Source organism: Macrobrachium nipponense, chromosome 10 (assembly GCF_015104395.2).
Source record: "Macrobrachium nipponense isolate FS-2020 chromosome 10, ASM1510439v2, whole genome shotgun sequence".
NCBI classification, from domain to species: Eukaryota; Metazoa; Arthropoda; class Malacostraca; order Decapoda; family Palaemonidae; genus Macrobrachium; species Macrobrachium nipponense.
The window spans coordinates 103,282,544-103,299,977 of record NC_087204.1 but is presented as its reverse complement, the minus strand read 5'-3'; the positions used below and the strand labels follow the sequence as shown (position 1 = coordinate 103,299,977).

At 36.9% G+C, this 17,434-nt stretch overlaps 1 protein-coding gene and 1 long non-coding RNA gene across 5 annotated transcripts; both read left to right on the top strand.

Annotated features, from left to right (window-relative positions):
- Positions 1–563: 563 nt before the first annotated feature.
- LOC135223848 (glucose-induced degradation protein 8 homolog) lies at positions 564–6,571 on the top strand. Of its 2 annotated transcripts, none has more exons than XM_064262732.1 (5): positions 564–703; positions 3,136–3,297; positions 3,668–3,864; positions 5,406–5,603; positions 6,068–6,571. In XM_064262732.1, exons 2-5 carry the CDS (start codon positions 3,147–3,149, stop codon positions 6,242–6,244), a joined length of 723 nt encoding a protein of 240 aa, XP_064118802.1. In that variant the 5' UTR covers positions 564–703; positions 3,136–3,146; the 3' UTR covers positions 6,245–6,571. The 2 variants fall into 2 exon arrangements, with proteins under 2 accessions (XP_064118802.1, XP_064118803.1); XM_064262733.1 differs by having other exon boundaries at positions 566–703; positions 3,128–3,297; positions 6,068–6,384.
- A 1,752-nt stretch (positions 6,572–8,323) lies between these two features.
- LOC135224204 (uncharacterized) lies at positions 8,324–16,991 on the top strand. 3 transcript variants are annotated; one of them, XR_010316682.1, is made up of 3 exons: positions 8,324–8,498; positions 16,368–16,444; positions 16,744–16,991. It is a non-coding gene; the product is annotated as an uncharacterized LOC135224204 (long non-coding RNA). The 3 variants fall into 3 exon arrangements; XR_010316681.1 differs by lacking the exon at positions 8,324–8,498 and adding an exon at positions 11,982–12,031; XR_010316683.1 differs by lacking the exon at positions 8,324–8,498 and adding an exon at positions 15,581–15,862.
- The last annotated feature ends 443 nt before the right edge of the window (positions 16,992–17,434 follow it).

Sequence of the window (17,434 nt, the reverse complement as noted above, 5' to 3'; positions counted from 1 at the left end):
TGTGAAGTCAAAAGCATAACTTCAGTATAAAAATTTATCAAATATATTAATTACATTACAGGTGTTTGCAGCGTCCTTTTGACCCCTATATGCACCCATCTTTTAGCTTTACTATCTTTTAACATATGCTATCCAAGCTTTTTAACTACTATAAATTATAACTATGACCTCTTAGACCCTTGTACTTACCGTAATTATCATCATCTACCTCGTTCTTTACCTTGCTGTCCAGTCATTCCAACTCCCTCTCTTCACTAAGAAAAATTAAGGAAGTAATGATAAATAGTGTTTCTATGATACTAGCGGTTATAAAGGCAATATTAAAAGTAAACAAGTGTTGGATATAATGAAAAAACCTTGTAACAAAGTGACGAGTTGATTGCGTCAAACAATTGATAAGAACGAATAAATATATATCTACATACATCTAATAATATATATTTATTTATATAAAATCAAGTTTTTATATTCATTTTTATGTAAACAGCAGTGTTGTACCATAACGTGTCCCCCTTTAACGTTACTGTCAACGTTTATATTTATTTATAATTAATAAGTAGATACAACAGTGTCGTACCATAACGTGTTTCTCTTCAACGTTACCGTCGCCATCGCTCATCCGCCGCAGTTTGGCAACAACAGAACATCGTCAGCTGTTCGAGGGCGACAAAGAGATCTGTTATTAATTTTTTCTTTGTCATAGGTATGTAGAAAGCGTATTTAACCTTTATCACTGACGTGTTTTACAAATTACGATTTGGTAGGCGTAGATTTAACGAATGACACGGTATGCCTAAGAGAGAGGGAAGAATTGTAAGACTTAGGCCTGACTTAAGCCTTGTAGTAGTACCTAGTAGCTAGCCTATACCTTAGGTAGTAGACGTAGGTAGGGTATGAATGGCTGCTAATCTTTGCATGTCGTTTATTTATTTTTATATCTTAAAGTTTATTTAACGAAGATTAATATCCATCCCAATGTTTATTCATGTTTCTGCTATTGATTCCTTCACAGACTTGCCTTTTAATCTCGTGTTATGGTGGGCTGTTTGGCCAACCCAATGCGTAAGATTTCCGTCCATGTTTATTTATATTTTAAAAAATATATAATGATTTTTAAGTTTCGTTTTTCACGTTATTCATCTTATTTGATTTTGGTTTTACCAGAAAAATAATTATTGATTCCTAAGCTTCATTTTCTCACATTTTTTTCATTACATTTGAAATTGATTTTACCAGAAAAAAAATATATTGATATTCAGGGTCCATTTTTTCACGTTTTTCGTCGAAGTTTAGATTAATTTTACTGAGAAACCATATTCTTTAAAGTTATCATCGAATTTGAAATGGATTTCTACAAGAAAATCATAATTTTTAAAAGTTATCCTACACCTAGGCTAGACACCATCCCTTGCATCCCTATGCTAGGCTATAGGTAGCCTATACTAGAAAGTTACTAGAATAACGAGTATAGCCGGTAAATGTCCAGGAGAAGGCCGCACCCGTTTTTCAAGTATTAACGCGAAAAAGGCAAAAAACGACCAGATTGGTGTTGCACATCGCATAGAAACATGAGGAAATGAATAAAAAAGAAACTAAGAGTTACTATTACACACAAAATCTAAGCATAAACCTATTACTTCAATTATGGGGGATCCCAGTGGGAAGCGAGGTTTTTGGGTGGGGGGGAGGAGGAGAAAAGTGATTTTCGGGGCACTACCGAACCTAATACAACCACCTAACCTTACCTAAGGCCCTGTACCCCTACCTAGGCCTAGCGGGGGGCAGAGCCCCCCCCTGCAACCCCCCCTTAAGGCCACTACCTAACACATCCATCAAACCAAATCCAAAGTGATGGTACTGCTGTATACATCGTTATACTACCACCATTATAATATACTCTATAAATTAAAGAAGCTTACCTTAAACTGTTGGCTGATAAAGATGTGCTGCTGCTTTGAGGAAAATGTGAAGCCATTGCGAAGGTTCCCTGACATGCAACTTAAAAGTAGGAAGTGGCCAGGTACCCGACGAATCCACTAGTTTTTCAATATTCCCCGAATAAGCTAAAACAAATTCACTGTAACTTAGGAAACAGTCAGGACAAGAAGCTGGAATTTCAACTTCTTGTGCAATATGAGATGAAGTACTTGCTACGGCCTTCATGTCTAAGAACAAACTGAAAAGCCTGGGTAAGATAATGTATTGTCGCGCTGAGAAAAATTTCAAACACCCGCGCCATTGGCCAAAGTTGATGAGGTGTAAGAAAATGAAACTGTGATTGGCCAAACGTGTAAGACGTCATAGTGGACTAGTTTGTCTGCGGATTATAGTAATTACAGGGCTCATTTGAGCTAAAAACAAGACACAGTCAACAATAACAATAGACTTAGAAAAATTCTGGGAGGAGACAAGAGTAGCGTGAGTTTGATCGTCGATATTTCGACTGTTATTGAATTTCACTAAATTATCTCACTCGTATACCACTACTTACATACATTCCTACACATTCTAGTAAAAATACATTGAATATCACTGATATCTTCATGCGGCCCTCTCCTAGACATTAACCGTATAGCCTTTAGATATGTAGGCTAGGATATTTCATAAATATAGGCCTACAAGCCAGAGCTTTTCATAATAATCCCACCTCAGTTTTCAACATGCACTGGAAATACAGTATATACTACGAGTATACTATTCAAAAGGCTCCCTAGTATGTAGGCCTTTACCTACCTAGCCTACATAGGAAAAAGGCAAATCATCCAGAAATGTTTTGTTTATATTATGGTCTTTCATATAAGGGAATTTTTATTAAATTCTTTTGTGATAATTCTACAGGAAAACTACCACAGGGCACCGTGTTAAGTACTGCTTCCTTGGGGATGAATGTAAAAATTTAAGCAAAAGACTAAATTTTTAAAATTATCTCGGTAAATTTCTCATTATCAAACCCATACTGCATTATATAGTACACCTTCTTCTATATTATTCAGTAAAAAATTCTATTAATAAACGATATAACTCTGCAGGGCTCTTTTATCAAAATTTCTTTTTTTCTACTGGACATGAGATTGAAATGAAATTCGCCTGTTAAAACTGTTCTTTTCAAGACGTTAATCTTTTATAGCCTTTCAGACGTCGAGTATATGAGAACAAACGTGGAGAACGACGGGGACCAGGCCGGCTCCAACGAGGGCGTTAAAACGATGGACACTTCCGAGTGGTTGGAGGAGATCGGGAAGATGCACATTCATAGAGCTGATATGAATAAGCTTATCATGAATTATCTCGTCATGGGTAAGATGTTTTTTGAGAAATAAGGGTAGTTATTTGTGTAAAGAGTTCGGTTTGCATTAAAAAAGTTTTAATTTCCTTCAAGCGTTCAAGAATTTTTTTTCCATTTTTCAGTTCTAGTGTTGATTTGTAGAGTTATATCTCTTCTAGACCTTCCTCCTAAATTATCCTCTGTAGAGTTATATCTTTTCTAGACCTTCCTCCTAAATTATCCTCAATTTGCACTATTCCATTGTTAAACTTTCATATTGACATTCAGAATAGTTTATACAAGGAAAATGGTTCTTAGACTTATAAAGGTACTTTATTATAGAAGTTATGGTATTCCTATATGAAGAGAGGCCTTGTGTTTAAGGAAGAAATAATATTTCAGAGGGATTTAAAGAAGCTGCTGAAAAGTTTTCCATTGAAGCAAATATTAAGCCCCCCATGGACCTGGACCAGCTGGATGAACGCATCCGTATTCGCTCTGCCATCCAAGCCGGCCACTTTCAAGAGGCAATGAGGATGGTAACTGCTCTGCATCCCGAAATTCTTGATGACAACTCTCAGCTTTATTTCCATTTGCAGGTAAGATTTAGCGTTGAGTAAAACGAATGTTCTTATAAGAATGCAAACCATTTCCGTTTGTGTATGGGTACTTCAAGTGAAAACTGGTAACGGTCATTGTTACAGTGTGGTTATTGGCTGCAGGTTTGAGACTTGCTAGGTACTACTTACTTACATGCTAGCTACCCATCACTTTTAGCTGGGCAATATCAACTGATTCTGTAGTATACTCATATTCTACTGTTTTTGTGTTTTGTGGTAGTTCAGAATGTCAGGGGTACTAGCAAAACAATGTTTAGTTTTGCCTACAGTAACCTGTATCTACATAGACATACTACTGTACTAATATGAAACTTACAGGTTTCTGTGTCATATCTTTGGAGAACATCAAGTTTCTGCCCATCCTGTCCTATTCTTCCTTTTTAGTCTTTGACCCACTGTAGTGGGAGCTTTTTTCAATATTCTTGCCCTGAAGGTTATCCTTTGGTATTTCTTGTGAGCATTTCCTCAACTTTCTTCCCTTCTCCAGTAACAATATAGGAGAAACTGACAATGAGAAGTGTAGTTCAGTACCTACCTATAGTGATATTCATTGGTTGGGACAGAGCAGTTGCTTCACTGTTGGTCAGCCTCAGTTGATGCCACCTCTGTGGTTTTGGTCTGCACTTTCTCATGCACTAACTGTCCTAATACTCCACCATGCATGCCCTCGTAATATTCACATGCTATATACATATCCAGCCCACTCTTCATGGAGGAATAACAGAAGATTCTGTTGGAAGGGCTGAAAACATACTGCTGCCCCTTGACATCTTGCCCGTTTCATTCTTTTTATCATTGTCATGCTCTTGCCCAGGTATCCTAGCATCCTTCTACAGAGAATGAGAGCTTACATAGAACAATACAATAACCATTGCTCTTTTAATCAATTTTCAAGTATTTTACAAGTTAATTAGACATTGAATTCTTGTATTACTTGCCAGTAATGTGAGCACAGCTCCATTTCATTTTAGTGATATTACATGAACTTGACAATTATTAGTTAAGGATAATCCATATTATTACATGAACTTTACATACAATTATTAGGTAAATATAGTCCAAGTGGTATAAAGTTACATCAAATATGATTAATAATAGTTGATCTGAACAGCATCAAACAAAAGCTAATTGGTGAAATAGGAATAAATGGGCAATTATTGCATATTGGTTTAGGGCAAAGCTGAAGCAGATTTGTTTTGTTTGAAATTTGAGAGTTGTTTTCCAAAAACATTTTGATACTTCAGAAGGGTTCTGAGGTTAAAGACAATTTTGTGTACTGTAGTCATTTACAAGATTTTAAGTGGATATATTTCCAGTTTTTTATCATGACAAGGTCAAGGTGCAAAAAAAATTAAATCAAAGTAACATCATCATCAGAGTTGAAGAGCATGGAAATATTTTAATAGTTTCAGACATTAGTATGTAGGTATGTGATTGTAAATACATACCATACATACAATAATTTCCTTGTAGTTGCAGTATATTGTTCTGTTTCACTAAAAATTCTCTTTTCCCTACAGCAACAAGTTTTAATTGAGCTGATCAGAGAAGGTCGCGTTGAAGAAGCTGTTGTGTATGCCCAGGACCACTTAGCTGAAAGAGGACAAAGGGATCCAACAATACTGAATGAATTGGAGCGAACCTTGGCTCTCTTGGCATTTGATCAGCCTGACACATCTCCCTTTGGTGATTTGTTACATCCCTCTCACAGACAGAAGGTTTGTGTAGTTTTCTAACATTTATGTTTTGTCTTTCACCATTATTAATTAGAGCCTTTCCATGGCAGATAATTTAGGGAAGATCTGATATGAAACTTTACTTATCTAGATGGTTAGGGACTTAGGTAAATGTTCTCGTAGGTAACTTTTGTATTTAAGAATGTGTTCAAGTTTACCTTTTATCTGCCTTAGGTTTACCATATTTCATAATTGGTGTCAGTAATTTATGAAACTTCTTTTTGTGTGCAAGGATTCTTTGCTTGGCCTCAGTTTTTGTGTACTATCTATTTTGAACTTGAGAAGGACATGCACCAACAAAAACACTTGTGTTGATGTCAAGTTTGTTAAAGAGGGTTCATAATGGGATTTTGTTAGACCAGGGAATTAGGCCGTTAACAGTAGTTGGTTGGTTAGCACAGTTCTTGAAGAAAATTGTTCTCACATTTTCTATTTTCATTTTGCAGGTGGCTAGCGAGTTGAATGCAGCAATTCTACGAGCTCAAAATCAGGAAGAAACAACTCCCCTTTTAGCAGAATTGCTTAAACTTTTGCTCTGGGCACAGGACGAACTTAATAAGAAGAAAGTACAATACCCGGTTATGACGGATCTCATTAAAGGCCAATTCGATGAACCTAAATGAACATAGCTCAGATTTAGTTGGATGTTTTCGTGCTTAGGTTAACCTTTATGTTTGTTTAGTGCGTATTGTCTCGTTACTCATCAAGATTATGCTTATGCTTGTATGTATGAATGTGTGGCCCTATTGTTCAGAAGGTTTTGTAGATGAACAACATTGGAGCGAGAGGACTTCAGGGCACTTTGTGGAGAATTCCTGTTTTGGTTTAGGTTAAGATTTGTATATAGAGATACTCATTTCATTACATGCTGTCAAACCAAACCTTACCAAAATTTTACATCGATAGTGAAAAACACATCGATCATATAGTGTGATAAATAAATTTATTTTGGAGGAAATAGAATTAAAATATCTTTCCATATAATTATGGTCATTAGGTTAAGTAAAAAGATTTGAAAGACATGTTTATGTTAAGTACAGGAAATCATTCGTTGATACTTCTTATGCATGTGACCACTATGCCCTGATTATTGTGTGTATGTTTTTGTATTCTTTTCATTGCAGAATTTACATATGAAAGCTTATGAACTTAAATAGTTATTTTTACTTATAACCTTTAGATAAAGGTATTACACTTATTTATTGTCAGCTGTGAAGCTCGATTGAAAGCTGAGACCTGTTTAGATGAGAAAGTACGCACATTCAAAAACTTAAGAAAAAATAGGTCATTATTTCAAGTCTGATATATGGCAACTACCAGTAGTTATATTACATTTCTTTAAGAAGTGTCACGATGACAGTCGAGTAGGTAACGATAAATCTCTCTTAAGTTGCAGCTCATTCTCTACAATTTTTGTACTTGTTATAAATGTCATTAGCAGGTGTCACTAGCTTGGAGATAAACCACGCCTCTTTATAAATATGGCGGTACATACTGAGCGGTGTCGTGACTATACTTCACAGATGTTCAGCACACTGACTCTAAAGATATATTTATTTATTGGATGAGGTGATCAGGAAGTAGGCGGCTTCACAGATGTTCAGCACACTGACTCTAAAGATATATTTATTTATTGGATGAGGTGATCAGGAAGTAGGCGGCTTCAACCTTCTAATGTTGGCGCCATTGTTAGACCTACGCTAAGTAATCTTTTACTTGTGTTCATTGTCCAACAAATAGTCGACCAAGTATTATAGTACATTTGTCTGACATCATAACATTTGCACAATACCGTTGAAAATCGTGAAACTACCCGATTTCCGCTTAAGTTTGTTGCGTTCGTGTTATTGCTGAACATAACCACTGAAGATGAAAAAGAAAGGAGCATAGCTGGCAAGGCCTAATACCTAAAGAAGGAACTGAGTAATAAGCTAATACTATTTACATATATTATGTAAGATTTGACAGAAGGAGAAGAAGAGCTGGAAACCATAGCCCACACGTCCACGAGTTCAAAGAAATGCCAAACAAGAAAAAGACAAACTCATATACGCTAAAGTAGTGTACTGTATTAGGGAGAATACAAAACCACAAATTTCAATAATAACGGTGGTAGATCTAGGGTACTTATCCGCGGCCGCCCAGACTATGGCAGTTGCGGTTTTTCTATGCAGTTTTACCTACTGAACAAGAATTTTAAGTAATATTTATTCGGACGACTGTAATTAACCCCCAGGGGCCAGTACTTAAAACGGCGAAATACATTGGACGCCCCAATCCCTGGTAGATGTCGTATCCGCGGTTACGTTTCTTGCAGGGTAATTCTAAAGAATAGTTCTGCACGAACTGCAAGGAACGTAACCGCGGATACGACATCCACTAGGGATAGGGGCGTCCAAGGCCAATATAGTACTGTATTGGCCTTGGGGGCGTCCAATGTATTTCGCCGATTTTAGTACTGGCCCCTGGGGGTTAATTACAGTCGTCCGAATAAATATTACTTTAAATTCAGTAAGTAAAATAACATAGGAAAACGTCAATTGCCATAGTGTTGGTCACCGAGGAATGATGTGTTCGGTCAGGGCAACTCCCGTACTCTGTAGCCAATCAGAACTATCCTCTCCTTAATCTGTCAGTCTTATTGGCTGAAATTACGTAGTCTGTGTGTGTTTTGAGAGAGACCAAGTTACTAAAGCTGATCATCTCATACTCTTGTTTAGTCACTCATACTATTGTTTAGTTACGAGTCTGGTGATTTGCGGTGCAGTCGTCTCCTTTGGTTGTACTGAAGCCATAGGCCTATACCATAGAACCTAACAATTTGACACCTTAATCACACACACAGACGACCAATTCAGGGCACGGGACAGAGTGGAGGTAAGTCGAAGACTTCACGCTCTCTTAAAGATAGACAATGTAGATAAGTTAGTCTCAACAAGTATTACCTAATAATAATCGTCTCGTAGTATCTTGAAGACTTGAAATGAGGCATTGGAAGGATGTGGATTCTGAATGCATTGTAAGAAAGCATTCTCTCTCTCTCTTTATAACACCTTAGAAAGAGACACTTGCATGTCACTCACGAATTTTGATTGTATGAAGAGATGGCGTGCTCTCTCTCTCTCTTTATAAACCTTAGAATGTCACTAATTTTTATTGTATTGAGAGATGGCAGACTCTGTCTCCCTCTCTCTCTTTATAACGCCTTTTCAAGGGAGCAGTACCCAAGCTGTGCGACTTGCTGTTTCTCAGCTTTTCTTTTGGAATGTGGTTGCTAGCCCTAAAGCCGGCCACACTTCCATCCCCCCCTTTCCCCCCCACCCCCCCCCCCCCCCCCCCCCCCCCCCCCCTCTCTCTCTCAGATCGTTCAAGAGAAATAGTGTCCTCTATCCAAGTTGCTACTAGAATTATGTATGCAAGATCTTAATGAATTACTCATTTTTAAGTTGAAAACCCTCTTATTTTCAATAATAGTTAACGGATTATAAGATATTTTACGGATATATGAAGATAAATAAATATTTAGGTGAGGCTCTTTAAAATAAAACCGCCAGTTTTTAGCTGGAAAAATTACCAGCTGACAAGAAAGGCAGACAAATTTTTAAAAGGGAAACAGGCCTATAATAGAAGTCAGATTTAAATACCTTAGCCTGAACGATATTAGCTGTAAAAGATCTCACATTTAATGCAATAAAGTTAATAGTTGATAGAACTATCAATCACCATATTACAAAATAGTTCCCAAACTTCTAGTAACCTTTAATAGCTAACAAACTGAACATTTATAGTTATCAATGTTTATTCAATTGTGATTTACTTTTAGGCGTGTTTCCCCCTTTATATGAAGAGTTTGCTGTACCCTTTTTAATGCAAAATTACCTATAGATAATTATTTTCAGACTCATTTCATGGAGAAATGACAATTGTTATTTAATCTTACTTTATTTTCCTATATTGGCTTTGCTCTTGCTACGTAAAATCCAGAGATAATGAAAGGTAAAGCCTTTTTATTCTAGTTTGTCAGGACATTATTGGAACGGCTGGAACTGTCAAAAAGAAGGATATCATGTCATGACTCATGGATGATGGAGTCATGAATGATTGTCAGTCAGTAATTCGTTAGTCGTCGTGATGGTAATCGTGGTGGTAAGGTAACCATTGCTTCAGTTCGCTGAGAGCTGTTAACCCTTAAACGCCGACTGGACGTATTTTACGTCGACATTTTTTGTCTCTCGGGTGCCGACTGGACGTATTTTACGTCGACATACAAAAGTTTTTTTAAAAATTCGCGGAAAAATACTTTTAGGCCTACCAGCCGAAAACTCTTGAATCACGCGCCTTGGGGGATGCTGGGAGTTCACGGATCAAGGTGTTGTTTTGTTTACAATCGTTACGCAGGCGCGCAAGCGCGAATTTCTTTCTTGCCGCACTAAAAAGTATCTGTGACACATCTCTGAAATTATTTCGTCACTTTGACATAATTTTTGTACCATTTTAAATTAGCCGTTACATAGAGTATTATATATGAAAATGTGCGCATTTTTATGTAGAATACAACAAAAAAATACTCATGATTGTAGCTTTTATCAGTTTTAAGATATTTTCATATAAATAACGATAAGTGCCAAAATTTCAACCTTCGGTCAACTTTGACTCTACCGAAATGGTCGAAAAACGCAATTGTAAGCTAAAACTCTTATATTTTTGTAATATTCAATCATTTAAATTAATTTTGCAACTAATTGGAAGTGTCTAGCACAATATTTCGATTTATGGTGAATTTATGAAAAAACTTTTTCCTTACGTCCGCGCGGTAACTCTTCCGAAAATAATCATACATGCGATTGTGGTAATGTTTGCACCATTTTAAATTAGCGTTACATAAAGTTTTATATATGAAAATGTGCGAAATTTCATGCACAATACAACTAAAAACAACCCATGGTTGTAGCTTTTATCAATTTTGAAATATTTCCATATAAAAAATGATAAGTGACAAATTTTCAACCTTCGGTCAATTTTGACTCTACCGAAATGGTCGAAAAACGCAATTGTAAGTTAAACCGCTTATATTCTAGTAATATTCAAGCATTTACCTTCATTTTGCAACAAATTGGAAGTCTCTAGCAAAATATTTCGATTTATGGTGAATTTATGAAAAAAATAACATTTTCTTTACGTCCGCGCGGTAACTCTTCCGAAAAAAATCATACGTGCGATTGGTGGTAATGTTTGCACCATTTAAATTAGCCGTTACATAACGTTTTATATATGAAAATGTGCGCAATTTCATGTATAATACAACAATAAATAGTTGAAGGTTGTAGCTATTCTCATTTTCAAAATATTTGCATATAAATCACGATAAATAGAAAAAAAACCACGTTCGGTCAAATTTAACTCTACCGAAATGGTCGAAAAACGCAATTGTAAGATAAAACTCTTACAGTCTAGTAATATTCAGTCATTTATCTTCATCGTGAAACAAATTCGAAGTCTCTAGCACAATATTTAAATTTATGGTGAATTTTTTAAAAAAACTTTCCTTCCCTCCGCGCGCGGATTCTCCGCCACAAATCTCCGAAATGCGTAAGTCCCATTCTCGGAATATTTGCTCCGTTTCATATAGGTATTTCATAGAGTTTTATATATGAAAATGTGCGCAATTTCATGTAGAATAAAACGAAAAATATTTGAAAGTTGTAGCTTTTCTTATTTCCGAAATAATTGCCTTATAAAAAAATATATATAAAAAATTCGACATTCGGTCAACTTTAGCTCGTCAGATATGGTCGAAAACTGCATTTGTAAGCTAATATTCTTACAGTATAGTAATATCCAATCATTTGTTTTCATTCTGAAACATATTGGAAGTCTCTAGGACAATATTTAGATTTATGGTGAATTTTTGAAAAAAATATGTGTTTACGTAAGCGCGTTACGAATTCATGCATTATTTTGTGATAATATTTTCTCTGTGCTTTTAATCGTTTTACAATGTGTTATATATCAAAATGATTGCAATTTAGTGCACATTACAACGAAAAAAAAAAGAAACTTGTTACCTTCAACCGTTTTGCGCACAGCGCGATTTGAATACAATTATATATGAAATTTCGTTTTTGCGCTATCATATATCGCATTATTTATATATGATAATGATAATTTTTTTCATTTCTGATGGTTGCATACTAAACTTCAAGCAATGACAAAAAAAGGAGCCAAAAATGAACTCTTAATCTTGAAAACTAAGCGCGCTGTGATTTTTTGAAAAAAATATTTTTTCCGCTTACGCGCTCACTCTCAAACCCCTCCGGCATACGGGGGTAATTTTTTTATTTACCGCTCCGGCGTTTAAGGGTTAAGTAATATCTGGAGCGCTACGTCTCTCCGCCTTCCATTCTGGAAATGTAAGTTGTCCAGGTACACCAGAAATTCATTTACAAATATACTGTAAATGTAAGTGATAGTTAAATGCGTTAAATGCATTATTCTAAAGAAAATTTGGTAAATGTCTAGGAGAAGGCCGCACCCGTTTTTCAAGTATTAACGACGAAAAACGACCAGATTGGTGTTGCACATCGCATAGAAACATGAAGAAATGAATAAAAAACAAGGTAAGACTTACTCTTACACACAAAATGTAAGCATAAACCTACTACTACAATTATGGGGGACCCCAGTGGGAAGCGGGGTTTTTGGGTGGGGGGGGAGGAGGAGAAAAGTGATTTTCGGGGCACTACCGAACCTAATACAACCACCTAACCTAACCTAGGACCCTGTACCCCTACCTAGGCCTAGCGGGGGGGGGGGGGGGGGGGGGGGGGGGGGGGCTGCTGCTGTGTGACCCCCCTTAAGGCCACAGTGATTTTCGGGGCGCTACTGAACCTAATACAACCACCTAACCTAACCTAGGGCCCTGTACCCCTACCTAGGCCTAGGGGGGGGGGGGGGGGGGGCTCCGCACCCCTGCGACCCCCCCTTAAGGCCACAGTGATTTTCGGGGCGCTACCGAACCTAATACAACCACCTGACCTAACCTAGGGCCCTGTACCCCTACCTAGGCCTAGCGGGGGGCGGAGCCCCTTAAGGCCACTACCTAACACATCCATCAAACCAAATCCAAAGTGATGGTACTGCTGTATACATCGTTATACTACCACCATTATAATATACTCTATAAATTATTGAAGCTTACCTTAAACTGTTGGTTGATAAAGATGTGCTGCTGCTTTGAGGAAAACGTGAAGCCGTTGCGAAGGTTCCCTGACATGCAATTTAAAGTAGGAAGTGGCCAGGTACCCGACGAAGTGTTGCTTTCTCCAACCAAATTTAGGCACTAAATTCTTCACGTCCCGCCACTTCCTCTCCACAGTATTGGTATGAGCCTGTGTCTGGGGATTAACAAAGTGAAGGCTGTGGTTAACAGTCAAATGCTTAAAACCTTCCTCTGCCAGACAGTCATATGCGCGCCAACAGTCAGAAATTATGGTTGTGCCTGGCTCGATCCTCTCCTTAATCACCGAGAGCAGGGTGTCACGATCCCGGGTTCTCGTGATTCGCGGCAAATACCACCAAATACCCACTGGCCGTCTATTACTCGGCCAACGTTATATTTCCGCTTGCCGAATTTGGACTCGTCAATTTCCACTATACAATTGTTGCCATCAATTTTCTTGCTGCGCCAAAATACCCAATTAATTACTACTTCCCTGCAAAATGATGACCAATCGCATACAGTACCTTTATTTAATTTTAATTCAGAAATGGCTACTTCGTAGCAAAACCAATTTTGAACCCACAAAACTATAAATTTCAAATTTGTTTCAATGTCCACTTTCACTTTTGAAAACCAGGTACCCACAAACAAAGACACTTTATATGAACAACGCTTACGTCTACGTCCTTTCATAATGTAAGATTTATCACACCTAAAACTATGTTTCTTATAATCTACCCTACACACTTCATGACAATATGGACAAATTTTATTTTGTAAAATTAAATTGTGTCTCTGGCACAAATCCACTAGTTTTTCAATATTCCCCGAATACGCTAAAACAAATTCACCGTAACTAAGGAAACAGTCAGGACAAGAAGCTGGAATTTCAACTTCTTGTGCAATAACAGCTGAAGTGCTTGCTATGGCCTCCATGTCTAAGAACGAACTGAAATTTCTGGGCAAGAAAATGTATTGTCGCGCTGAGAAAATTTTCAAACGCCTGCGCCATTGGCCAAAGTTGATGAGGTGTCAGCAAATGAAAATCTGATTGGCCAAACGTGTAAGACGTCATAGTGGACTAGTATGTCTGCGGATTATAGTAATTACAGGGCTCATTAGAGCTAAAAAAAGACACAGTCAACAATAACAACAGACTTAGAAAAATTCTGGAAGGAAGACAAGAGTAGCGTGAGTTTGATCGTCGATATTTCGACTGTTATTGAATTTCACTAAATTATCTCACTCATATACCACTATTTACATACATTCCTACACATTCTAGTAAAAATAAATTGAAAATCACTGATATCTTCATGCGGCCCTCTCCTAGACATTAACCGAAAATTTAATTACACCAAAGTGTAGCCAAGACCACCAACTTGAAACCGGCCATGTGCTTCTGTGTCTTCGGCCGGTCAAGTGTACTACAGTTGTCAGAATAACGAATATTAAGGCTTGCACTTACTGATATTGAATCCGACCATTTTCATGATATTGAATCCGACCATTTTCATAAGCCTTTTCGTAAAAATCTAGATTAGCTTAGCATACCACTGCGTGTTAAATCAGAGTTGGACCTTTGGAGCCACGTTTGTGAAGGCCTCAAAATAGCGGTTAATCCTGACACAGTTTCCGTTGAGGTTCAAATACGAAAGATCGAATTCCAGCTCTAGGGGAGGCTATTCGAGAATACTTTATCGTAAAGAATTCTTTACACTTTAATCATTGTAAAGAATACCAATACTGGTAGAATACTTTTTACTTTAATAATCGTAAAATTAACCGTAAATGTCTGGTTACCTCTAGAGTAAAATGTTTCCTAAACGGTACTGCACGGACATGGTGACTAGGCTGTTTCTAAAGATGTTAGCTCAGAAATTATATAAACCTCGGTAATTATATAACAAATACTAAGTAGGCTTCTTGGCAAGGGCTCTCTCTCTTTCTAGCCTAGGCTTGGGCTGTTAACTTATAGGACAATGCACCTTAAATATCTGGCTTATGTAATGTAAAGCCTAATTATTGATGAACGTAGTGTTTAGTGTGTGGTATTATTTTACTTGGAACCATTAATGCAATTTGGACTTCTATAAATGTAATTTTCATTTGTTTTAATGCATGCTTTGAATGTTTCTGACGTAATTTTCTTCAAAAAGTAAGTATACTTGGCAATCACATTAACCCCACCCTTATAGCCTATCCTACAATTTTGGGGACCACAGCGTGACAACAGGGTTTTTGAGTGAGGAAAACAAAAATTTTTTACAAGGCTGTTAAATTCATTGATATCCTTGTTGAGAGCAATGCAAGTATATGAAATGTCTTCAAATTAATGTTAGCTATGACCAACACAAGGCCCTCGTATTCTAGGTCCCGATAGCTGTTCTTGCTAAGATTTGCTTACAAAAAGGTCAGAAACATTCAGATCACACAAATACAAAGGCTAATGACATTTTTATATCCAAAATATAATATCGGTGTAAATTAAAATATTATTGATATGTAGGCTACATTGCCAACTTGTGTATTGATGTTTTATCAGATTTTGTGAATGACCCAAGTCATGATTAGACAGTTGTTGAATAATTATGAACAGGAGTAACATTACAGCGGTATGCAAGTTTGCCCTAAAACCCATGTCTAACATTGGTAGTCAGGTCAGGGTAAGATTGTGACGAGGATTGAATGACGTCACAGCAGTAGTGATCCCATGAATGCAATACTATTTCAGATTTTGTCTGATGTGGTTAAAGTGCATCTTGAGTTAGCCATGTGTGGCTTCCAATCAAGTTAGTTTGAGCTGTTTATTGATAATTTTCTAGCGCTTAGCTGGATCCAGTTAAATCGCAGATGAAAAGCAAGAAATCTTGTGAGATCTGGCAACGTGTGCATATATCGGGTGAAAAGTGGTCAAGGACCATGCACCCACGCTACAGCGTTCAGTCTTTCCCAACCCAGGATGCCTTTTAAGAAGACAGAGGGGCGACTAGAGGTGGGCAGTACAAAGTTAACACCTCAGGTTTGTAGCTATAAAAAATACAAATTGTCTTAGAAAATTTGTCATTTGTTCATATGCGAACAAACCTTTGGTCTTAACAATAGGATAGACTTATACTTGGAGGGAGGTACAGACATCCTAACCCGGCTGGGGGTCTACCCACCAGTCCAGCTGCAGAAGAAATATCTATCGTATTATTAAGACCTTAGGTTTGTAGCTATGTAAAATACAAAGTGTCTTAGAAAATTTGTCATTTTTCAGTGACAGATTATTATTTTTTTGGTTTGAAATTTTTATCAAATAATAGTCCAGTAGTTTGCAACCTTTTTATTGTTAACAGTACAAGGTTGTATAATCAGAACAAAAGTAATTTTAATTTTAACATCATGTTACACCTGTTAAGATATTTTATTGAGGATTACACCTGTTAAGATAGTTTATTGAAGATTACACCGGTTAAGATAATAGTTTATTGAGGAAATCAGATTGGCGTGCAAGAAGGGTTTAAAGGGTTTTGGCTTTTCAGAACTTGTCTGTGATGTGCAAGGTGGGCATCCTCGTCAGGTGCAAGATCTGTCATAGGTTGTTGAAGAGAGGCTTTGGGTATGTTCTAATTACTATTTAATGGACTTTTGTTACTTATCTTTTACATTTGTTTGTTTGTTCATCTAATACAGTACATATTTACATTTTTCCTAAGTTCAGATCAGTTTTTATCTTGCACTGCTGGTTCAGATAATCGGCTTTGGGCTTTGTGTTTGATGGAAGTCTGCATATCAAAATGAAGAGTTTGTACTCAAGTTCCCTGTAAATGGGTGATCAAATGAATGTTGAAACCAAACTTCAGATGCAGAATGAACAAAGGTGTGGATGGTTTTGACAGTTTCTATTTTTTATTACAGGTTCTTCCAAGTAAGATGATATTGCCATACATGAAGATTCTCAAGAGACAAATAGTATATGAAGTCATCCAAACGTGCAGTTCTTGTCAACAGCAGAACTTCAGTGATTTTTAAAGATTCGATCATTATTATTTTGTTTAATCCATACAATTCAGTTTGAGTGTCCAGAGTATAAACATTTTTACAGAATTGTTTGTCGACTTTTTAAGTGATGTTTATGAAAAAAGGATTAAAGCCATGTCCTCAAAGGTTGGATGATATTTTCTGTGGGTCATGTCTTGATTTTTATTTCATTGCAGCCCGTGTTTAGGGGTAGGGCTGTCAGTGCACCTCATGCAGAGCACTGTACGTACTTAGGTTCTTTGCAGCGTCTCTTCATCCCAAACTGCAACTTTTCATTAATTCCTTTTACTATACCTCTGTTCATACTTTTTTTTTCATATTACTTTCTGCCCAACATTTTTTTAATTGTGCAACTGCTTGGTTTTCCTCCTGCTACACCTATCAGACCTTTTTACTGTGTTTTCGTTTCAGCCGCAAATGACCTCGTTGGACACAGTACCTGGCTATTGGCCTAAATTCTATACTCTGTTCAGTTCTATTTTATTGTTACTTATGTACTAGTTTTTTTTTTCATAATTTGCAAGCATTACTTTATGCTTGTATTAATGTTATTGCTTATATTTGGCGA

Coding starts and splice junctions, on each gene's coding strand:
- LOC135223848 (XM_064262732.1), top strand. CDS start 3,147: ATGAGAACAAACGTGGAGAACGACGGGGACCAGGCCGGCTCCAACGAG. Junction 3,298..3,667: donor CATGAATTATCTCGTCATGG/GTAAGATGTTTT, acceptor ATAATATTTCAG/AGGGATTTAAAGAAGCTGCT. Junction 3,865..5,405: donor AGCTTTATTTCCATTTGCAG/GTAAGATTTAGC, acceptor TTTTCCCTACAG/CAACAAGTTTTAATTGAGCT.